Source organism: Piliocolobus tephrosceles, chromosome 6 (assembly GCF_002776525.5).
Source record: "Piliocolobus tephrosceles isolate RC106 chromosome 6, ASM277652v3, whole genome shotgun sequence".
Classification (NCBI taxonomy): Eukaryota; Metazoa; Chordata; class Mammalia; order Primates; family Cercopithecidae; genus Piliocolobus; species Piliocolobus tephrosceles.
Genome location: NC_045439.1, coordinates 6880974 through 6904353, shown reverse-complemented (window position 1 = coordinate 6904353; position 23380 = coordinate 6880974). Strand labels below are relative to the sequence as shown.

General features: G+C 42.1%; 1 protein-coding gene across 2 annotated transcripts in view; it reads left to right on the top strand.

Moving 5' to 3' along the window:
• LOC111538292 (cholesterol 24-hydroxylase) overlaps window positions 1-23380 on the top strand; it is a 43965-nt gene that overhangs the window by 8076 nt on the left and 12509 nt on the right. For both annotated transcript variants that reach the window (XM_023205606.2, XM_023205608.1), the window contains exons 4-7: window positions 7093-7166; window positions 7640-7726; window positions 14628-14766; window positions 15557-15667. In XM_023205606.2, coding sequence (XP_023061374.1) covers window positions 7093-7166; window positions 7640-7726; window positions 14628-14766; window positions 15557-15667 — 411 coding nt within the window. The remainder of the gene's footprint in view (window positions 1-7092; window positions 7167-7639; window positions 7727-14627; window positions 14767-15556; window positions 15668-23380) is intronic.

Below are 23380 nucleotides of genomic sequence, written 5' to 3'. Positions count from 1 at the left end.
GCAGGTGCCTGTAATCCCAGCTACTTGGGAGGCTGAGGCAGGAGAATCAGTTGAACCCAGGAGGTGGAGGTTGCGGTGAGCAGAGATTGCACCGTGGCACTCCAGCCTGGATGACAAAAGTGAAACTCCATCTCAAAAAAAAGGGCCAAGCACAGGGGCTCACGCCTGTAATCCCATCACTTTGGGAGGCCAAGGCAGGTGGATCACCTGAGGTCAGGAGTTCGAGACCAGCCTGGCCAACGTGATGAAACCCCCTCTCTACTAAAAATACAAAAATTAGCCGGGCCTGGTGGCAGGCGCCTGTAATCCTAGCTACTTGGGAGGCTGAGGCAGGAGAATCGCTTGAACCTGAGAGGCGGAGGTTGCAGTGAGCTGAGATTGCACCACAGCACTCCAGCCTGGGTGGCAGAGTGAGACTCCATCTCCAAAAAAGAGAAAAAAAAAGAAATGAGGAAACCAAGGCAGGTGATATTGTCTATCATGTCTGTCATGAAGGTTCTAAGAATGGGAGTCTGCTATGGAGTTAGCAGAAGTAGGCTCAACTCTGGGCTCTGCCACCAGCTGGCTGTGGGACCTTGGACATGTTGCTTCATCATTCTGGGCCTCCGTTTCCTCATCTGTGAAATAGGGGTGGTGCCTCTGTTACAGGGTGGTTGTAAGAATAGAACTAAAATAATATAAATGAGCCATCTAGCCACTGCCTGGCACACAGCGATTGCTCAATAAACAATAATGCATTTTTTTCTTACCGTGGGTGCGCAGCAGATGTGTGGGGCAATTCTCTGCAATGGAGGGTGGCTGTGGTGACTCTGAGAGGGATAAACTACAACTTAAGTTCAAGGCCAGGAGACAGGTTGAATGAATAACCAGGAATCTCTAGTAGAATGTTAAAAATAATTTTTCATAAAAAATTTAATTTCAAACATAGACACAGTTTAAGACTTGCTAAAGCATGCTACCAAAAACCATGCACGAAGACTTTTGTGATGCTTAATGAGAAAAGAAGTTTAAAGATATATATTGATATAGTGAATTATACTTATTGATGTTCAAATGTTAAACCAACCTTGCATTCCTGGTCATGATAAATTATCTTTTAATTACTGTTAGATTCAATTTACTAATATTTTGTTGAGTTTTTGTTTCTATGTTTATTTGATTCTTGTAATGTCTTTGACTAGTTTTGATATCAGGTTAATACTGACCTCATAGGATAAGTTGGGAAGTGATAACTTCCTCCTCTATTTTTTGTAAAAGTTTGTATGGGAGTGATGTTATTTCTTCTTTTAATATTTGATAGAATTCACCAGTGAAGTTGTGTGGGCCTGGAGTTTTCTTCGAGGGAAATTTTTATTTTTTTTAAGTTACAAATTTAATTTTTTTACATTGTATGTTTTAAAGTTTAAATTGTGATAAAATGTACATAACAAAATTTACCATTTTAACCAATTTTAGGTGTAGAGTTCAGCAGCATTAAAGACATTCACATTGTTGTACATCCATCACTGCCATCCATCTCCAGAACTTTTTCTTCTTCTTTTTTTTTTTGAGACGGAGTTTCACTCTTGTTGGCCAAGCTGGAGTGCAATGGTGTGATCTCGGCTCACCTCAACCTCCGCCTCCTGGGTTCAAGTGATTGTTCTGCCTCAGCCTCCCAAGTAGCTGGGATTACAGGCATGAGCCACCACCCTGGCTAATTTTGTATTTTTAGTGGACACAGGGTTTCTCCATATTGGTCAGGCTGGTCTTGAACTCCTGACCTCAGGTGACCCACCCACCTCAGCCTCCCAGAGTGCTGGGATTACAAGAATGAGCCACCGTGCCTGGCCATCTCCAGAACTTTTCATCTTCCCTAACTGAAACTCTGTATCCATTAAACAATAACTCCCCATTTCCCTCCCCCTAGATCCTGGAAACCACTATTCTGCCTTCTGTCTCTGTGAATTGGACTACTCTGTGTGCTTCCTACAGGTGTAATCATATGGCATTTGTCCTTTTGCATCTGGCTTATTTCATTTAGCATAATGTTTTCAAAGTTAATCTTGTAGCATGTTTCAGGATTTCCTTCTCTAGTTGACATATGGCATTCAGATTTTGTGTTTTCTTGAGTTTGATAATTCATGTATTTCAGGAGATTTGTTCACTTCACATAAATTGCTTAAATTATTGGCATAAAGTTCTTTATAAGATTTTCTTCTTATTTTTTTTTTATTGTCTGTAGGATCTGTGATATGTTCCCTCTCTCATTCCTGAGGTAGTGATTTAGGTTTTCTTTTTTTTTTTGATCAGTTCACCAAAAGGTTTATCAATTTTATTCATTTTTCCAAAGAAGTAGCTTTTGGTTTTATTGATTTTCTTCATTGTTTGTCTGTCTTCTATTTCATTGATTTCTCCTCCTCTTTTTTTTTTTTTTTTGAGATGGAGTCTTGCTGTCGCCCAGGCTGGAGTGCAGTGGCGTGATGTCAGCTTACTACAACCTCTGCCTCCCAGGTTCAAGTGATTCACCTACCTCAGCCTCCCGACTAGCTGGGATTACAGGCGCCCACCACTGCACCCGGCTAATTTTTATTTTTTTAGTAGAGATGGGGTTTTACCATGTTGGCCAGGCTGGTCTCGAACTCCTGGCCTCAAGTGATTCACCTGCCTCAGCCTCCCAAAGTGTTGGGATTACAGGCGTGAGCCACCACCCCCAGCCAATTTCTCCTTTTTCTTATTTCCTTTCTGTATTCACTCTGGGTTTAATTTGTTCTTGTTCTGATTTTTAGGATGGAGTTTAAACAATTGATTTCTGTTCTGTTTAAACATTTTTTTCTATTCTAATGTAAGCATTCAGAGCTATACATTTCCTTCTAAGCACTGCTTTAGCACAAATTTACCACAAATTTTGATGTTTTATTTTCATTTGGTTCAAAATATTTTCTAACTTCCCTTGTGATTTATTCTTTGAACCATGGATTATTTGGATATATGTTATTTAATTTTTAAATATTAGGGGATATTCTAGATATCTTTCTGTTATTGATTTCTAATTTAATTCTGTAAAGTCAGAGAGAATACTCATCATCATGATTTCAGTCCTTTTAAATTAATAGAAATTTGTTTTATGGCCCAGGATATGGTTCATCAAAGTGAATGTTAATGAACCCTTAAAAAGAGTGTGTATTGTGTTATTGTTGAATAAAGGGTTTTAGAAATGTCGATTAGGTCAACTTGGTCAATAGTGTTATTCAAATCTTTTAAATCCTTTCTAATTTTCTGTCTACTTGTTCCAGTGGCAGGGCAAGGAATGTTGAACCCTTCATAATCATAGATTTATTTATTTCTACTTTCAGTTCTATTAATTTTGCTTTCTGTATTTTGAAGTTACGTTATCAAGTGTGTACACGTTTAGGATAGATTTGTCTTTATGATGAATTGACTCTTTTATCCTTAGAAATGTTCGTCTTTATTCTTAATAACATTCTTTACTCCAAGTATATTTTGTCTACTTTAAGCCATTCCAGCTTTATTGTTATTATTATTATTCTTTTGAGAAGGAGTTTTGCTCCTGTTGCCCAGGCAGGAGTGCAGTGGCGTGATCTTGGCTCACTGCAACCTCCGCCTCCCAGGTTCAAGCAATTCTCCTGCCTCAGCCTCCCAACTAGCTAGGACTACAGGTGCCCGCCACCATACCCAGCTAATTTTTGTATTTTTATTAGAGATGGAGTTTCACCATGTTGGCCAGTCTGGTCTTGAATTCCTGACCTCAACTGATCTGCCCACCTCAGCCTTTCAACATGCTGGAAATGCAGGCATGAGCCACCGTGCCCAGCCTCCATTCCAGCTTTCCTATGCTTAGTGTTGCATGGTATGTCTTTTTCTATTATATTACTTTTAACCTATCTGCATTTTTATATTTAAAGTGGGTTTCTTATAGATAGCACACAGTTGATTCTTGCTGTTTTATACAGTCTGACAATCTCTGCCTTTAATTAGAGTGCTTAGGTCATTTATATTTACTGTAATTATTGATATGACTGTGTTTAAATCTACCATGTTACTGTTTGTTTTCTATTTGTCCCACCTGTTGTTTGTTCCCTATTCCTCCTTTCCTGCCTTCTTTTGGATTAAGTATGTTTTAGTATTCTGTTTCATCTCTACTATTGTCTTATTGATTGATTGATTGAGACAGGATCTCACTCTGTTCCCCAGGTTTCGTAGCTCATCACAGCCTCAAACTCCTGGGCTCAAGCAATCCTCCCACCTCAGCCTCCTGAGTAGCTGGGACTACCACCATGCCCAGCTAACCACTGTTATCTTATTGGTTCCTTTTCTCTCTTCCTTAGTGATTTTCATAGGGTTTATAATTTCATCTTTAACTTACATAAATATATCTTCAAATAATATTATATCACTTCATCTCTGTCTACTGTTAAGATTTTTCTCTTTATCACTGGTATCAGTAATTGATTATGATCTGCCTTGGTGTACTTTATTTGCTCTACTTTTCTTTGTGTTAATTCTATTTGGGATCCTTTGAATTTCTTAGATGTGTGAGTTCCATGATCATATTAGTAATAGATGTTTTATAGTTCTTATCTACTAGTTCTGTCATTCCATTATCTGGGCGTAGGTATAGGTCATAATATCCTGCTTTGTGGCATGTCTAATGATTTTTTATTGGATACTGGACATTGTGAATTTTACACTTTTGGGCACTAGATTTTGTTATATTCCTTTAAAGATTGTTTGACTTCATTCTGAGAGATGATAAAGTTACTTGCAGATCAGTTTGATCCTTTCCAGGCTTGCTTTAAGGCTTTTATAAGGGTGGGTCTAGAGTAGACTTTTATTTGAGAGCGAGTTTAGCCCCACTGCTAAGGAGTGACCTTTCTGGGGCCTCTACTGAAGGTCTTGTGTCTGAGGTTTGTCTATTCTGGGTAGTGGAAACTTGAATAATCATTGGCCCCATGTAAGCTCTGAGAATTCTTCAGTCTGTAGTCACCCAGTAATTCTTCTTTCCCCAGCAGTTGTTTTGGCCAGTCTTCTGAAGTTCCACCCTACATTTGCATAGATTGGTATACATCCGAAGACCCAAGGGACCCCATGCAGATTGCTGCATAGGAGCTCTTTCTATGCATAGCTTCTCCCTGGTACTTTGTCTTACTAATTCTGGCCTCCTTTGGTCTGCCTAGCCTCTGATCTCTGTCTATTCAACTTGGCACGTCTGCTGGACTGCATTTAGGTCTTTTCTCTTTGTGCTGCTGTCCTGGAATTGCCTCTGGGTAGAAAGCTGGGTAATCGTAGGCCATAGGTCTCACATTTTTCCCCTCCTCCTCTTGAGGTTCACAATCCTGCACTGCCTGTTGTCCAGTGTCTGAAAGCAGACGTTTCATACATTTCCCAGGTTTTCTGGTTGTTTATGGCACAAGGGCAAGTCTTTAGCAGTTTCTCCTTCCTGGGTGGAAGTGTGCCATCAGCGTGTGTGTGACCAGAAGAAGCAGCAAGGCACTGGGGGTTCCCTGTGCATCCCTCACATCCCACAATTTATGTCACCAGGCCATCACAGAATCCCCAACCTCTGGAACTGCAGGCCATGGGAGTGCCTGGTTGTGAGGGGTCACCTGGTCAGACCCTGACTGAGGCTACTCTGCCTTAATGGTAGGGATCTTCAGTTCAATCTAAGAATGGCTCACTTAGACCTCAGGTGACTCTAGGGTATTTGAGAGGGGCCTGTAAAGTGGGCATTTACTGTCACAGTCTTCCTCTTAGTGGGACAGAACTTGGGTTACAAATGACAGTGTTTGGGGTACATTTGACGTCCCTGGAATGTGGTTCATGACACAAAGTCAGCCACTTCTGGGGCTTCCTTTCAGCTGAAAAATCGATGTTAGACTCCCAGGAGCTAATCTCAGAGAAGCTAGCAGCACCCGGGTTAACTGATAGTTGAGTCATCCTCTTACTGCTTCCTAGCACCCACAGGATAAAGCAGTAGCTCAGAGAGCAGGCCTCTGGGCTCTAGGCCCTGCAACCCCTGCAGCCCCTTCCCACTCATGCACCTCTGCCTGAATGTTCCAGGGGACCTATGCTCCCTTGGTCTGGATCGTAGCCATTTCTCCCCTCTCTCCGCAGCAAATTCAAATCCTGTGTCTACCATTTACTATGTGTGTAACCTTGGGTCAGTTTTAAACCTCAGTTTCTCCATGTGTGTGTAAGATGAGCATAAAAACACCTGCAGCCAGGCGTGGTGGCTCACGCCTGTAATCTCAGCAACTTGGGTTGACTGGGCATTGAGTGAATTGCAGGGTGCAGCTGTACACCTGGCATTTATTGAGCACCTGCTGTGTGCCGGGCACCATTCTTAGCACTTCTTGTGTAGAACTGACTCTCTTCACAACAAACTTGCCAGGGAGGAACTCTTGTTATATCTATCTAAGATGAGGAAACTGAGGGGCAGAGGAGGTGAGTAACTCATCCAGGGTCCCAGCGTTAGCACGTGGTGCAGCAGGGATGCTGAGCCCAGATCCAAATTGAAGCTGGCTGACTACACAGCCCATGCTGTTAACCACTGGGCAATCCTGCCTCAAGAGCTGTTGGCTAATGTTACTATTGTTACCATCCAGCTCTTGGTGAGGTAAGTTGAGTTTTCCTCCAGGGAGTCTTCGTTGACTGCCCGGGTTGAGTGCATGCTAGTCATGTTAAATTTGTGCCGAGTGTCCTTCCTGTGTCCCAGAAGCCCTTCCTCTCCCAGAAGGGCTTCTCCCTTTCTCACTCTGGTTTCAGAGCAGCATTTGCCTTTTCCTGTTTTGCTGCTCTGGAAGGTGACATGGTATGGGGTTCCAAGTGTGACAATGGAGTGAGCAAGCCCTCCCCACACTCTCTGACTGTACGTCCGTAGGAAAATCACTTCGCCCCTCTGTGCTGCATTTTCCCCATCCCCACACGGCTGATGTTACCTGAAGATAGGGAGGATTGTGTGGGATCATGCACGGGAAGTGGGCACACTGCGGCTGGGACTCAGTCAATGGTGATTATTCTGGGCATGTCTCAGAAGAGCATTTTGCAGCTACTCACGGGTGCATGAGACTATGTTGGTTTTTTGGGGATATTTAGAAGTTCCTGATGTCAACCAAGTACAACAAGGACTCCAAGATGTACCGTGCGCTCCAGACTGTGTTTGGTGAGAGGTAAGGAGGCGTGGTGGAAGGCCCGGGTGGGAGGTCAGGAGAGCCCTGCTGTGAGCGAGGGCCAGTGTGGTCCAGAATGTGAGGTGTAGAATTGAGCCTGAGGCCCTGGCTGCCAGGCATGTGATGAGTGCCCCGTAAACAGTGGTCCCACTCTTGTCACGAGCACTTTCCTCCTTCTCCCCCAACCTCCAGATGGCGGGGAATGTAGAGGCCACTGAGGTTGGCCTCACAATCACCCTGTTCCTTTTTAAGTTATTTTTAAAATTCCATTAAAACTCACATAACATTCACCATTTCCTCCCCCTTAGAGGGTACAGTCTAGTGGAATTCAGTACATTCACAATGTGGCGCAACCATTGCCACCACCTAGCTCCAAAACCATTTCCTCATCCCAAAATGTGACCCCGAGCCCATCACGCAATCACTCCCCACCCCCCACCCTCTTTCCTGCATCAAGTGTGTGTCTCCTGCAGACTCTTCGGCCAAGGCTTGGTGTCCGAATGCAACTATGAGCGTTGGCACAAGCAGCGGCGAGTCATAGACCTGGCCTTCAGCCGGAGGTGAGTGTGGCCGGAGGCTCCATGGCTCCTGCCTGTCTAGAGGCAGTGGGGACTGTTGAAGCGTAGGTCGGCCTTGGGGAGGGAAGTGTCCACCCAAGGGGACCTCACTCAGCTGAAGGGAGAGAGGAAAAAGGGGAAAGACAGAGTGTTAACAGTCAAAAGGGAGACAGAGAGACAGGCTGGTCCGGTGGGGATGAGTGAGGCTCCCACGCAGTTTGGGAACATCAAGGGCTGAGTGCCCATGATGGCCAGAAGCATGGGGGTTCCTGTCCTCCAAGAGCTCCCCCCATCAGACCTCATCACTCCTTGTCAGGGCTTCTTCTTTTATTCATTTTAGTTGTTGTGTTTTGGTGATATAGTTGTGCTTTGAATAATAATGTTTCAGTCAATGACGGAATGCATATGTGACAGTGGTCCCATAAGATTATAATGGAGCTGAAAATTGCTATTGCCTAGTGATGTTGTAGCCATGGTAATGTCGAAGTGCAATGCATTACTCGCATGTTTGTGGTGGTGCTGGTGTAAACAAACCTACTGCACTGCCAGTCATACCAAAGTCTAGCAGATGCAATTATGGACAGTACATAATATAGATAATGATAATAATTGACTATGTTACTGATTTATATATTTACTATACTTTTAACCATTCTTTTAGAGTGGGTTCCTTCTACTTATATATATTTTTAAAAGTTTACTGTACAACAGCCTCAGGCAGGTCCTTCAGGAGGCATCCACAAGAAGGCATTGTTATCATAGGAGATGACAGCTCCATGCCTGTTATTGCCCCTGAAGACTTTCCAGTGAGGCAAGATGCGGAGGTAGAAGGCAGTGATATAATGTGTGTGTTTGTGTCTTAGTTTTTCACAAAAAAGTTTTAAAAATAAAAAAAAAATAAAAAGCATATAGAATAAGGATACAAAGAAGATAATATTTTTGTACAATTGAACAGTGTTTGTGTTTTAAGCTAAGTGTTATTACAAGAGTCAAAAATATTAAAAAAAATTGAGAAGTTTATAAAGTAAAAAGTTCTAGTAAGCTAAGGCTAATTTATTATTGAAGAAAGAAAAAAATTTTAAACTCAGTGTAGCCTGTGTCTAGTTTTTATAAGTCTACAGTAGCGTGCAGTAATGTCCTCGGCCTTCACACTCACCACTCACTCACTGACTCACCCAGAGCAACTTCCAGTCCTGCAAGCTCCATTCATGGTAAGTGCCTTATACAGGTGGACCATTTAAAAAAATCTTTTAGACTGTGTTTTCACTGTACCTTTTCTGTGTTCAGATATACAAATACCATTGTGTTTCAGTAACCTGTTGCACAGGTGTACAGCCTAGGAGCAATAGTCTAGACCATATGGCCTAGGTGTGTGGTAGGCTATACTGTCTAGCATTGTGTAAGTATACTCTGTGCTGTTCACACAATGAAGACATTCCCCAACGACACATTTCTCAGAATGTATCCTTGTCGTTAAGTAACACATGACTGTATTTTACTTTTTAAATAACTTTTATGGAGGTATAGTTCACATACCATACAACTCACCCATTTAAAGTGTACGATTCAATGGTGTTAGTTTATTCATAGAGTTGTATAACCATCAACACAGTATATTTTAGAACATTTTCATCACCCTCAAAAGCAGTCATTCAGCTGGGCGTGGTGGCTCATGCCTGTAATCCCAGCACTTTGGGAGGCCGAGGCGGGCGGATCACCTGAGGTCAGGAGTTCATGACCAGCCTAGCTAACATGGAGAAACCACATCTTTACTAAAAATACAAAAATTAGCTGGGTGTGGTGGCACATGCCTGTAATCCCAGCTACTTGGGAGGCTAAGGTAGGAGAATCACTTGAACCCAGGAGGTGGAGGTTGCAGTGAGCTGAGATCATGCCACTGCACTCTAGCCTGGGTGACAGAGCGAAACTCCACCTCAAAAAAAAAAAAAAAAAAAAGCAGTCACTCCCCATTTCTTCCCAATTCCCCTATCTGCTGCTGGCAACCACTAATCACTTTCTGTGTCTATGGATTTTTGCATTGTAGACATTTCATATAAATAGAATCATGCAATAAAAGGTCCTTTATGCCTGGCTTCTTTCATTAGCATCATGTTTCTAAGGCTCATCTGTGGTGTCATCTATATTAATGCCTCATTCCTTTTTATTGCCAAATAATATTTCATTGTATGGATATACCACATATTGCTTATCCAGTCATCAGTTAATGGACTTTTGGGTTGTTTCCACTTTTTGGCTGTTATGAAAAATGCTGCTATGAGCATTTTTGTACAAGTGTTTGTATGGATGTGTGTTTTCATTTCTCTTGGATAGTTACCTAGTGGAATTTCTGAGTCATATGGTAACTCTATTTTAACATTGTAAAGAAGGTAATCTTTTACTTTGATATAATTTTGAATGTATAGAAAAATCACCAGAATAGTGTAAGGGACTCTTGTATATCTTTTACCCAGATTCACTTATTGTTTATTATTTAAATCACCATTTGCCTTATCATTTCTTCTCTTTATGAGTGTATATGTAAATGTATTTATCATTGTGTGTGTATACATATATTTATATTTTTTATATACTACATATTTTATAAAACCATTTAAGAGTAAGTTAGAGACATTGCGCTCTCCACCTTTAAATACTTCCATGTGTATTTCCTAAGAACAATGACTACAAACTATAGTTTATCAAAATGAGAAAATTAATGATATTAATCTAATACCATTATCTAATTCACAGTTCATATTCAAAATTTGTCATTTGTGCAGTTGTAGCTGTTTTATTTTCTTTGTCTAAAATCTAATCCATGTTCATGTGTTTCATTTAATTCCCCTGTCACTTTAGCCCCCTTTATTCTAGAACAGTTCTCAGCCTTTCTTTGGCTTTCTTTACCTTAACATTTTTGAAGATGACAGGACAGTTTTGTAGATGGTCCTTCAGTTTGAATTTGTCAGCTGTCTCTCTGCACTCAGGCTATCCCTCTTTGGTGGTATCCCTCTTTGGGATACTCAGGCTATCCCTCTTTGGTGGTAATGCTACAGAGTGATGCTGTGTCCTCCTTGGGGCATTGTATCAGGAGGCACATGCTACTGATTTGTTCCATTGCTGGCCATGTTAAGTTTGCTCAGTGGTTGAGGTGGTGCCTTCCAGGTTTCTCCACTGTGAAGCTACTCTTGACTATGTAATCTGTGGAGGACTGTATAAACACCCTTGCTGGAACTCTTGCTACAGCCTCCTTGTTGGCTACTCCTGTTTCCCACCTCCAATATATCCCACTCACCACCCTGGAGAGATCTTGCTAGAACTCAGATATGACCATGCCAGTCCCCTGTTCTGAAGCCATCAATGGCTTCCTATCAGCTGAGAGATGAAGATCAGACCCCATTCACCCTCAGTCTGCCCCTAAACCCCTCCAACCTTTGCATCCCCTCTCCCCAGCCTTTCTGGAAACCACTATGCTCTTTCTGGCATCTCTGCTGTTCCCATTGCCTCAATGTGAACCTCTGGGGAATTCCTGTTCCTCCTTTGATACCCAGCTAAGATGTCACCTACTGAGGCTGAGTTCATGCCTCCATCAAGGCACCTGTCACACCCAATGCAGTGCTTCCATTCATGTCCACCTCCCTCACTAGACCACGGATCCCTGAAGGCAGAAGACGCACCCTGTCCCTGACTCCTGCGCCCAGCACCAGGCACCCCACAAGCCCTCCAGGAATGCCCATAGAGTGAATGAATGCGTAAGTGAATCAATGAATTGGAATAGTCTCAGTCTTACTGGAAAGTTGTCAGAAGTGAAAATGGGAAGGAATAGACTGGAAAGATACATTTATTTAAAAAATACGTATTGTGCTGAGAGCCAGGGTTACAAAGGCCAGCCAAGCAAACTTCAGGAAGCTTTGACGTTATGGGAGACATCAATTCTAACCAGATGATGGCCCACATGATCATGACATAACCATGTCATTGTCTTGATGAAGCATCTCAGCACATAGAACCTTGTGAACAGTGCTTTATAGTTTATGAAGTGCTTTCACAGACATTTTTTTTAACTTTTTATACACATAGCATAAAGTTTACCATCTTAACCATTTTTAGGTGTGCAGTTCAGTGGTATTAAATTCATTCACATTATTACACAACCATCACCAGATATTTTTATTTTTTAATCTCACAATAAGGTGTTGTCTTAGAGATGACTGTTTTATTGTAAATGCCAAATTTACAAGGCTTTATGAAAGAAACTTTAGAAGATGCCTATAAGTGTTTATGAAAGTATTCTCGAGCCTTGATGAATCCTAATTCACTAATGAAGAAAAAATAGGAACCACTGATGAGTTTCATCTCCAACCATTACCCACACAGAATATCCTTTCGTACTTTTAATAAAATTGTGAGAGTAAATTGCTAGTTTCTACTTTTCTAGATTTGGGTTTTACGGGAAGACCTTGGTCTGAGTCCACCAAGGGAGTCAGGATTTTATTGTTCACCTAACACTGTAGCCCAGTTTTGTTTCTACAATAGCTGTAAGAGATTCAGTGTTTCTGCAATAACTGGCCACATACTATCTGGATAATCAACTTAAATGTGATTTTTAAAAAAAGACAACAAATAATCTTGCAAATAAATATATACTTACCAACCATGTAAGGGTTATGAGAAAAAGTCAAGGCTGTTGTGGGCGCATATATGGCACCTACCTGGGGCTCAAGAGTTATTGCCTGAGGAAGTGGCCTTTAAGTGTCCATCTGGAAAAGGGAGGAATTCAGGTAGTGATGGTTGTGGGGGATGGAGGGTGAGTGCTCCAGGAGAGGGGATGTGTGTGCACCAGCCCCAAGGTGGGCAGGAGCATTGTATTTGGAGGAGCTAAAAGGCCCTTGGAACAGGAAGGCAGCGTTACAGGTAGAGGTCAGCAAGAAGTGGACTCCAGCTCTTAAGCTCAGATGAAGATTTTCATCCCCCTCCTAAGAGCAACAGCAAGCTTCAAAGTGTTTTATGTTGCAAAGGGACCAGATGAGAGTGGAAAACCCCAGGCTCACCTGCTGCCAGGCGTGTGCATGGGCTAGATGGGCAATGAAGAGCTGGTTACTACTTTAGTTTTTCTTCTCCCATTCTCTCTCTCTCTCTCTTTCTCTTTTTTAGAGACAGGGTCTCGCTCTTTCACCCAGACTGGAGTGCCGTGGTGTGACCATAGCTTACTCTAACCTAGACCTCCTGGGCTCAAGTGATCCTCCTGCCTCAGCCTTTCAAGCAGCTGGGGCTACAGGAGTGTGCCACCATGCCCAGCTATTTTTTTTTTTTTAATTTTTTTTGCAGAGACGGAGTCTTGCTGTGTTGTCCAGGCTGGTCTGGAACTCCTGGCCGCAAGCAATCCTCCTGCTTTCGCCTTCCAAAGTGTTGGGATTTTAGGCATGAGCCCCCGGCCCTGGCCCCATTTTCTCTTTTTAAAAACTTTCTATTTGGAAATAATTTCAAATTTTCAGATATGTTTCAAGAATAAGAATAGAACAAAGAATACCCATGTACTCTGTACTCAGATTAATATTGAAAGATTAACATTTCTTTTTTTTTTTTTTTGAGACGGAGTCTGGCTCTGTCACCCCGGCTGGAGTGCAGTGGCCGGATCTCAGCTCACTGCAAGCTCCGCCTCCCGGGTTTACGCCATTCTCCTGCCTCAGCCTCCCCAGTAGCTGGGACTATAGGCGCCTGCCACCTCGCCCGGCTAGTTTTTCGTATTTTTTAGTAGAGATGGGGTTTCACCATGTTAGGCAGGATGGTCTCGATCTCCTGACCTCGTGATCCGCCCATCTCAGCCTCCCAAAGTGCTGGGATTACAGGCTTGAGCCACCGCACCCGGCCATAAGATTAACATTTCTAGGGTCGGGCATGGTGGCTCACGCCTGTAATCCCAACACTTTGGGAGGCCAAGGTGAGCAGATCATGAGGTCAGGAGTTTGAGACTAACCTGGCCAACATGGTGAAACCCCGTCACTACTAAAGATACAAAAATTAGCCAGCCATGCTGGCACATACCTGTAATCCTAGCTACTCAGGAGCCTGAAACAGGAGAATTGCTTGAACCCAGGAGGCAGAGGTTGCAGTGAGCCGAGATTGCACCACTGCACTCCAACCTGCATGACAGGGCAAGACTCCATCTAGGAAAAACAAACAAACAAACAAACAAACAAATAAAAAGAACCTTTCTTTGAATGATAAAAGCAGCATTTTCTCTTAGCAAAATTTCAGAGACATGTAATGTACAAAGTGGCAGTCCCCTCCTTCCAACTCCCTTGGGGTTGCCATTTTTGTGAGTTTGGAGTGCATTCTTCTGTATGTCTTTCTAAGCTCTGTGCCTGGGAGGGAGCCATGTGGGTTGGGAGCTCTGGGGTGCAAATGGTATCTGAGGACTCATTTCCACATAGAGATGGACACCATGATTGCTCAAGGACAGGCAGTGAAGTGGGAAAACAAAATGCTGCAGCTGGTGCCCAGGGCAGGGCAGGTAAGGAGAGCAGGCAATGGGAGTAGAGGGGCAGGAGGGGAACCGGGGCTGCCCTCTCATGGACTCTACGAGGCCCAGAGTTTTTACACTGTCAGGCCCCTTTGAGATCAGGGCTGAGGGGCCACAGTGACCAACAGAGGACCTGTGGAACTGTTAGGACAAGAGCAACAGAACAGCATTCATCCTGAGTGGAGGAGAATGGTGAAACCCCAGGGTTTAGTTCAGTTACTACAACTCCAACCTGCAATCTGGGTTGCAAGGGGAGGCCAGAAAGACGAGAGGGACCACCCACCTTCATTCTGCACAGTATCCTCTCTGCAGAGAGGGAGGACACGTGGCAGTCCACTATATTGGGCTGGCCAGTGGCCGTTGATGCCTGTGCTGTTTCTCCAGCTCCTTGGTTAGCTTAATGGAAACATTCAACGAGAAGGCTGAGCAGCTGGTGGAGATTCTAGAAGCCAAGGCAGATGGGCAGACCCCAGTGTCCATGCAGGACATGCTGACCTACACCGCCATGGACATCCTGGCCAAGGTGATGGGTGACAGTCGGGCATGGGGGCCAGGAGGGCCACATGGGGTAGAGGGGTCTCTTCTCTCCCTCTTCCCTTTCCTTCTCTCTTCCCCTCCCTCCTGTCCTCTAACATACCAGCAACTCCTGTGTGCTTCATATATTCTGCATACATTCTGTCTCCTTGAATATTCAAAGCAACCTAGTGTTTGTGAGTTTGGGGCTACTAACTCATTCCTGAGCAAGGGACAGGTGCAGGGCCTGGCCTGGAGCTGGTCAATGGCAGAAGCAAGATTTGATCTCAGGTCTGCCTAACTCTCAGCCCAAAGGCTGCCTTCACTCTGCACTCCCTATAGGGCATGACTTGGCTCTTCACCCCAGTAGACTCAGCAGTGGCCCCAGTAACCCCAAACCCCACTTTATGTGGGGGTGGGGCAGGTCAGGGAACTGCAGTGTGGGGACAGTGACTGGATTCCTCTTTATCACATTGCTATTCCTTTATCATTTTTGCTATTCATTCACTTCACTGTGAAGCTAGTATAGAATGAACACTTAAGGAAGGTTGCATTTCAGGGGAAATGCATCTTGTCAAGGAAGAAAGCTAAGTTTATTGAATAGCTACTATGAGCTACTTCATCCACACAGCATTCCATGGGGATCAAATTTTCATGGGTTCTCGTAAGCAGCTGATGATATGATGCATATAAACCCTTAGCCCAGAGTCCAGGTGTCTAGCAGAATGATGCCAGGCTTTGCCCTGGATCTGCTGACCTTCTGTGCCCCAGGGATGACCTTGCCCTTCTCTCTCCCCCAGGCAGCTTTTGGGATGGAGACCAGTATGCTGCTGGGTGCCCAGAAGCCTCTGTCCCAGGCAGTGAAACTGATGTTGGAGGGAATCACCGCGTCCCGCAACACTCTGGCAAAGGTACTGCCTCAGCACCCGCTCTGGTGACCAGCCACCAGAGCTGTTGTCTTCACTTGCTGAAGAACCTCCTTCAGTGATTTTTTTTTTTTTTCAGAATGTGTTTTGAGTTCTGGTATGTCTGAAGTGACTTCTGAATCAGGATTTGCATGCGTTGCCTAAAGTAAAGGCTTAAAATCAAATTGGCTTAAAGTGAATTAGGAGTTAATCTTTCTCTCATGTGAAATGATCCCCAAAGCAGGCAATCTAGGATGACTATGATGGCTCTGCGGTGTCAGATTTTCCGGATCCTTCTGTCTTTCTGTTTCACTGTCTCAGCACATCGCCTCATTGTCATAAGATGGCTCCTGCGAAAGATGCAGCACCCTGCCTGCCACTGTCTATGCCCACATGGGGCCTGGGAATCAATCTGCCCCATCCACTGCAGCCACCATCACCTACACACACTGTCCAGGGACCAGACATGCCCCACCCACTGCCAGCACCCATGTGCATCGTCTAGGGCCTGAGGAATGGTCTACCATGACTGCTGCCACCAGCGCCTGCCATTGAGAGGGCCTGAGGAGAGGCTTGCCCCACTTGCTGACACTGGCCCCCACATGCATCAAGCATGCCCAGCCCACCACCCACTGTTGCCTGCACTCAAGCATGCCATCTGGAGGCCTGGATATTGGCCTGCTCTGCCTAATGTAGGTAGTGCCCGTGTGCAATATTGGAGGACACCTGTGGGTAGGCCCATCCCTCCTGGTACTGCTGGTGCCCATATATGCCATCCAAGGGCCTGAGCACAGGCCCATCCTAACCGCTGTTGCCACCATTGGTGCTCAAGGACTGGCCTGCCTGGCATCTCCATCCTCAGCAAAGCCTCAGCATGGCCTCCACTAACAATGACAGTCTAAGTCACTGAGAAACTCAGAGATACCACTGACACAATCAATTACAGCTGAAGAAATTAAGCAGAAACTATGCTACTGTGCCAATCCATAATCAAATCCAAAGCACCCTACCCACCCAACGCTATGGACGCATCTATAGAAAAGTCTTTCCCTATGAAAGCCAATCCATAAAATTGGAAGAAGTAACTGTTACACCAGAGGCACACAGTGGCAAAAGAAACATGGAAAAAACAGGGAAACGCTACACGTTCAAAGAAACACAATAATTCTCCAGCAACAGATTCCAAAGAAAATAAAATGTATTATATGTCTGAAAAAGAATTCAAAATAATGACGTTAAACTCTGAGACACAAGAGAACACAGATAAAAATGCAAAGAAATCAGGAAAACAATTCATGACCTGAATGAGAAATTCAACAGAGATAGATATCATAAAAGAGAAACAAACAGAAATCTTAAAACTGAGGAATTCAGTGAATGGAATAAAAATATAATTGAAAGCTTCAACAATAGACTAGATTAAGCAGAAGAAAGAATTTCTGAACTTGAAGAGAGGTATTTTTTGAAATAACCCAATCAGACCAAGAAAAGAAAAGATTAAAGAAAGTCTTTGTGACATATGGGACAGTAGTAAGTGACCAAATATTCCAGTTCCGGGAATTTCAGGAGATGAGATGGGCAAAGGCATATGAAACCTATTTAATGAAATAATAGCTGAAAACTCCTCAAGTCTTGCAAAAGATATAGACATCTACGTACAGGAGATATAGAGGTCCAGGTATAGTCGTGCTTTGTATAATGATGGAAGCTCAAAAATCTCCACGTAGATTCAACCGAAAAAGGTCTGCCTTCTCCAAGGCACATTATAGTCAAACTGTCAGGAGTCAAAGACACGGAGAGAATTTTAAAAACAGCAAGAGCTAAACATGAATTCACATATAAAGGAATCAGACTAACAGTGGATTGCTCAGTGAAAATCTCACAGGCCAGGAGAGAATGGGATAATATATTCAAAGTGCTGGAAATTTAAAACTGTCAGTCAAGATTATAGTACCCAGTAATGCTATACTTCAAAACTGAAAGAGAAATAAAGTCTTTCCCAGACAAGCAAAAACCGAGGTAAGTTATCACTACTAGACTGGCCCTACAAGAAATGTTTAAGGGAGTTCTGCCTCTGGAAGTGAAAGGATAATCTCTATCATCGTGAAAGCACATGAAAGTATAAAACCCACTGATTGAGCAGATCAGCAAATGAGAAAGAGAAAGGAGTTAAATATTACTATTACAGAATGTTTACTAAATTGCAATGATAAGCAGTAAGAGAGGAAGACAGGCATAAAATATATACAGAACAACCAGAAAACAATTAACCAAATGACTAGAATAAGTCCTTACATATCAATAATAATCTTGAATGTAACCAGATTAAATTCCCCCACTTAAAAGATATAGATTGGCTGAATGGATAAAAAAAAAATTACCCAACTATATGCTGCCTACAAGAAACTCACTTCACCTGTAAAGATACATGTAGTCTGAAAGTAAAGGAATGGAAAAAGCTACTCCACACAAACATAAGCCAAAGCTGTCAGGAGTAGCTATAATTATATCAAATAAAACAGACTTTAAGTCAAAGACTGTAAAAAGAGACCAGGTCATTATATAATGATAAAGGGATAAATTCTGCAAGAAGATAAAATACTTCTAAATATATTTGCACCCAATACCAGAGCACCCAGAGATAGAAAGCAAAGATCTAAAGGAAAAGATAGACTCTAATACAATAATAGCTGGGGACTTCAACACTCCACTCTCAGCATTGTACAGATCATGTAGACAGAAAATCATCACAGAAACATTGGATTTAACTGCACTTTAGACCATATAGACCTAATAGACATTTGCATAACTTTTCATCTAATAGCTGCAGAATATACATTCTTCTCATCAGCACATGAAAGATTATCCAGGATAGATCATATGTTAGGCCACAAAACAAATTTCAACAAATTTTAAGAAATTGAAATCATATCAAGTATCTTCTCAGACCACAATGGAATAAAACTAGAAATCAATAACAAGAGAAACTTTGGAAATGGTACACATACATGGGAATTAAACAATATACCCCTGGATGACCATTGGGTCAATGAAGAAATTAATCAGGAAACAAAAAAATTATTGAAATAAATGAAAAGGGGAACACAACATACCAAAACCTATGTGATATACAGCAAAAGCAGTGCTAATAGGGATGTTTATAACAGTAAACATATCAAAAAAAAAATAGGAAGATTTCAAATGAACAGCCAAATGATGTATCTCAAGGAATTAAAAAAGTAAGAACAAATCAAACCCAAAATTAGTAGAAGGAAATAAATAATAAATATCATAGCAGAATTAAAGGAAGTAAAGACTAAAAAAAGTACAAAGGATCAATGAAGTGCAAGGTTGATTTTTGGAAAAGATAAACAAAATCAATAAACCAATAAATAGACTATCCAAGAAAAAAAGACCCATATTAAATAAAAGCAGAAACTAAAAAGGAGACATTACAACTGATACCACAGAAATACAAAGGATCATTACAGATTTTTATGAACAACTCTACACTAAACCATTGGAAAACTTAGAAGAAATGGAATTCCTGGACACATACACCTTGCCAAGATGATTGAACAAGGAAGAAATAGAAAACCTGAACAGACCAATGGTGAGTAATGAGTTTGAAATACTGATAAAAAGTCTTCCACATTTATGCAGCCAACAGACACATGAAAAAATGCTCATCATCACTGGCCATCAGAGAAATGCAAATCAAAACTACAATGAGATACCGTCTCATACCAGTTAGAATGGTGATCATTAAAAAGTCAGGAAGCAACAGGTGCTGGAGAGGATGCAGAGAAATAGGAACACTTTTACACTGTTGGTGGGACTGTAAACTAGTTCAACCATTGTGGAAGACAGTGTGGCGATTCCTCAAGGATCTAGAACTAGAAATACCATTTGACCCAGCCATCCCATTACTGGGTATATACCCAAAGGATTATAAATCATGCTGCTATAAAGACACATGCACACGTATGTTTTTTGTGGCACTATTCACAATAGCAAAGACTTGGAACCAACCCAGATGTCCATCAATGATAGACAGGATTAAGAAAATGTGGCACATATACACCATGGAATACTATGCAGCCATAAAAAAGGATGAGTTCATGTCCTTTGTAGGGACATGGATGAAGCTGGAAACCATCATTCTCAGCAAACTATTACAAGGAAAAAAAAACAAACACCACATATTCTCACTCATAGGTGAGAACTGAACAATGAGAACACTTGGACACAGGAAGGGGAACATCACACACTGGGGCCTGTTGTCAGGTGCGGGGAGCAGGGAAGGATAGCATTAGGAGATATACCTAATGTAAATGACGAGTTAATGGGTGCAGCACACCAACATGGTACATGTATACCTATGTAAAAAACCTGCACGTTGTGCACATGTACCCTAGAACTTAAAATATAATAATATAAAAAAAAAGTCTTCCAACAAAGAAAAGCCCATGACCAGATGTCTTTACTGCCGAATTCTACCAAACCTATAAAGAAGAACACCAATTTTTCTCAAACTATTCCAAAAAATTGAAGAAGAGGAAATTCTTCCTAACTTATTCTATGAGGCCAGCACTACCCTGATACCACAAACAGACAAGGAAACAATAAAAAGAAAAGAAAACTACATGCCAATGTCCCTGATGAACACAGATGCAAAAATCTTCAACAAAATACTAGCAAACAAACCTAACACAACAACACATCAAAAAAGTAATTCACCATGATTAAGTGGGATTTATCCCAGGGATGCAAGGATGCTTCAACATATGCAAGTCAATAAATATTATACATCATATTAGCAGGATGAAGGAAAAAAACATATGATCATCTCAGTAGTTGCAGAAAAAGCACTTGATAAAATTTAACACCCCTTCATTATTAAAAACTCTCAACGAATTATGAATAGAAGGAACGTGGCTCAACATAATGAAGGCTGTATATGATACACCCACAGCTAACATCATACTTAGTGGGGAAAAGCTAAAAGTCTTTCCTTTAAGAACTGGAACAAGATAAGGATGCCTACTTCATCACTCTTATTCAACATAGTACTATTAATAGAAGTGCTAGCCAGAGCAGTCAGGCAAGAGAAAGAAATAAAAGACATCCAAATTGGAAAAGAAGAAGTCAAACTGTCCCTCTTTGCAGAAGACATGATCTTATATTCAGAAATTCCTCAAGACTCCACCAAAAAACTCTTAGAACTGATGAATGAATTCAGTAAAGTTGTAGGGTAAAAAATCAGCATACAAAAATCAGTAGTAATTCTATACACCAATAGTGAACTAAGGGAAGAAGAAACCAATAAAGCAATCCCATTTACAGTTGCTATGTAGAAAATAAAATATCTAGGAATAAATTTAACCAAGGAAGTAAAAGACCTATACAAGGAAAACTACAAAACACTGATGAAAGAAATTGAAGAAGACACAAACAAAAAACATCCCATGCTCATGGATTGAAAGAATTAATATTGTTTTTAAAATGACCATACTACCCAAAGCAATCTATGGATTCAATGCAATCTCTATCAAAATACCAATGACATTCTTCAGAGAAATAGAAAAAAGAATCCTAAAATTTGCATGAAACCACAAAAAAGCCCAAATAGCCAAAGCAACTGTGAGCAAAAAGAACAAAGCTGGAGGCACCACACTACCTGATTTCAAAATATCCTTTAAAGCTACAATAACCAAAACAGCATGATATTGCTTTAAAAAATAACAACAGACATAGACCAACATAACAGAAATAGAGAACCCAGAAATATATTCATGTATTTACATGAAACAGACTTTCAACAAAGGTGCCAAGAACATACACTGGGGAAAGGGCAGTGCTGGGAAAACTGGATATCTGAATGCAGAAGAATAATAAACCAGACCCCTATCTCTCACCATATACAAAAATCACCTTAAAATGAATAGACTTGGCCAGGTGCAGTGGCTCATGCCTGTAATACCAGCATTTTGGGAGGCCAAGATGGGCGGATCACGAGGTCAGGAGATGGAGACCATCCTGGCTAACATGGTGAAACCCTGTCTCTACTAAAAATACAAAAAATTAGCTGGGTGTGGTGGCACACACCGTAGTCCCAGCTGCTTGGGAGGCTGAGGCAGGGAGAATCGCTTGAACCTGGGAGGTGGAGGTTGCAGTGATCCGAGATTGTGCCACTGCACTCCAGCCTGGGCGACAGAGCAAGACTACGAGACTATGTCTCTAATAGTAATAATAATAATAGACTTAAACATAAGACCTGAAATTTAAAACACTAGGAGAAAACATAGGGGAAGTGCTCCAGGACATTGGTGTAGGCAAACATTTTATAGCTAAGACTTCAAAAATACAGGCAACAACAACAAAAATAGACAAATGTGGCCAGGCATGGTGGCTCGTGCCTGGAATCCCAGTACTTTGGGAGGCCAAGACAGGCGGGATCACTTGAGGACAGGAGTTCAAGACCAGCCTGGCCAACATGGTGAAACCCTGTCTCTACTAAAAATAGAAAAATTAGCCAGGCATGGTGGTTGGCACCTGTAGTCCCAGCTACTCGGGAGGCACAGGCAGGAGAATCACTTGAACCCAGAAGGCGGAGGTTGCAGTGAGCCAAGATCACACCACTGCACTCCAACATGGTTGACAGAGTGAGACTCCATCTCAAAAAAAAAAAAAAAAAAGACATGTGACTATATTAAACTAAAAACGTTCTGCACAGCGAAGGAAACAACAGAATGAAGAGACAACTTGTTAAATGGGACAAAGTATTTGCAAACCACCCATCTGACAAGGAATACAAACAACAACAAAAAGCAGATAATTCCATTAAAAAGTTGGCAAAGAATCTGAATAGACATTTCTCAAAAGACAAATGGCCAAGAGGTATATGAAAAAATGTTCAATGTCACTAATCATCAGATAAATGCAAATCTGTGAGATATCATCTTACCCCAGTTAGAATGGCTATTATCAAAAAGACAAAACATAATAGATGCTGGTGAGGATAGAGAGAAATGGAATTCTTATGCATTGTTGGCAGGAATGTAAATTTGTATAGCCATTATGGAAAACAGTATGGAGGTTTCTCAAACTAAAAAGAGAACTACCATATGATCCAGCAATCCCACTACTGGGTATTTATCCAAAGGAAAAGAAATCAGTATATCAAAGGGACACCTGCACAATAGCCGAGATAAAGAATCAACCTAAGTGTTCATGAACAGACAAATGGATAAAGAAAATTTGGTGTAGCCGGGCGCGGCGGTTCATGCCTGTATTCCCAGCATTTTGGAAGGCCAAGGCAGGTGGATCACCTGAGGTCAGGAGTTCAAGACCAGCCTGGCCAACATGGTAAAACCCCATCTCTACTAAAAATACAAAAAATTGGCCAGGCGCGGTGGCTCAAGCCTGTAATCCCAGCATTTTGGGAGGCCGAGACAGGCGGATCAGGAGGTCAGGAGATCAAGACCATCCTGGCTAACACGGTGAAACCCCGTCTCTACTAAAAAATACAAAAAAAAAAAAAACTAGTCAGGAGAGGTGGCAGGCGCCTGTAGTTCCAGCTACTAGGGAGGCTGAGGCAGGAGAATGGCGTAAACCTGGGAGGCAGAGCTTGCAGTGAGCTGAGATCCAGTCACTGCACTCCAGCCCGGGCGACAGAGCGAGACTCTGTCTCAAAAAAAAAAAAAAAAAAAAAAAAAA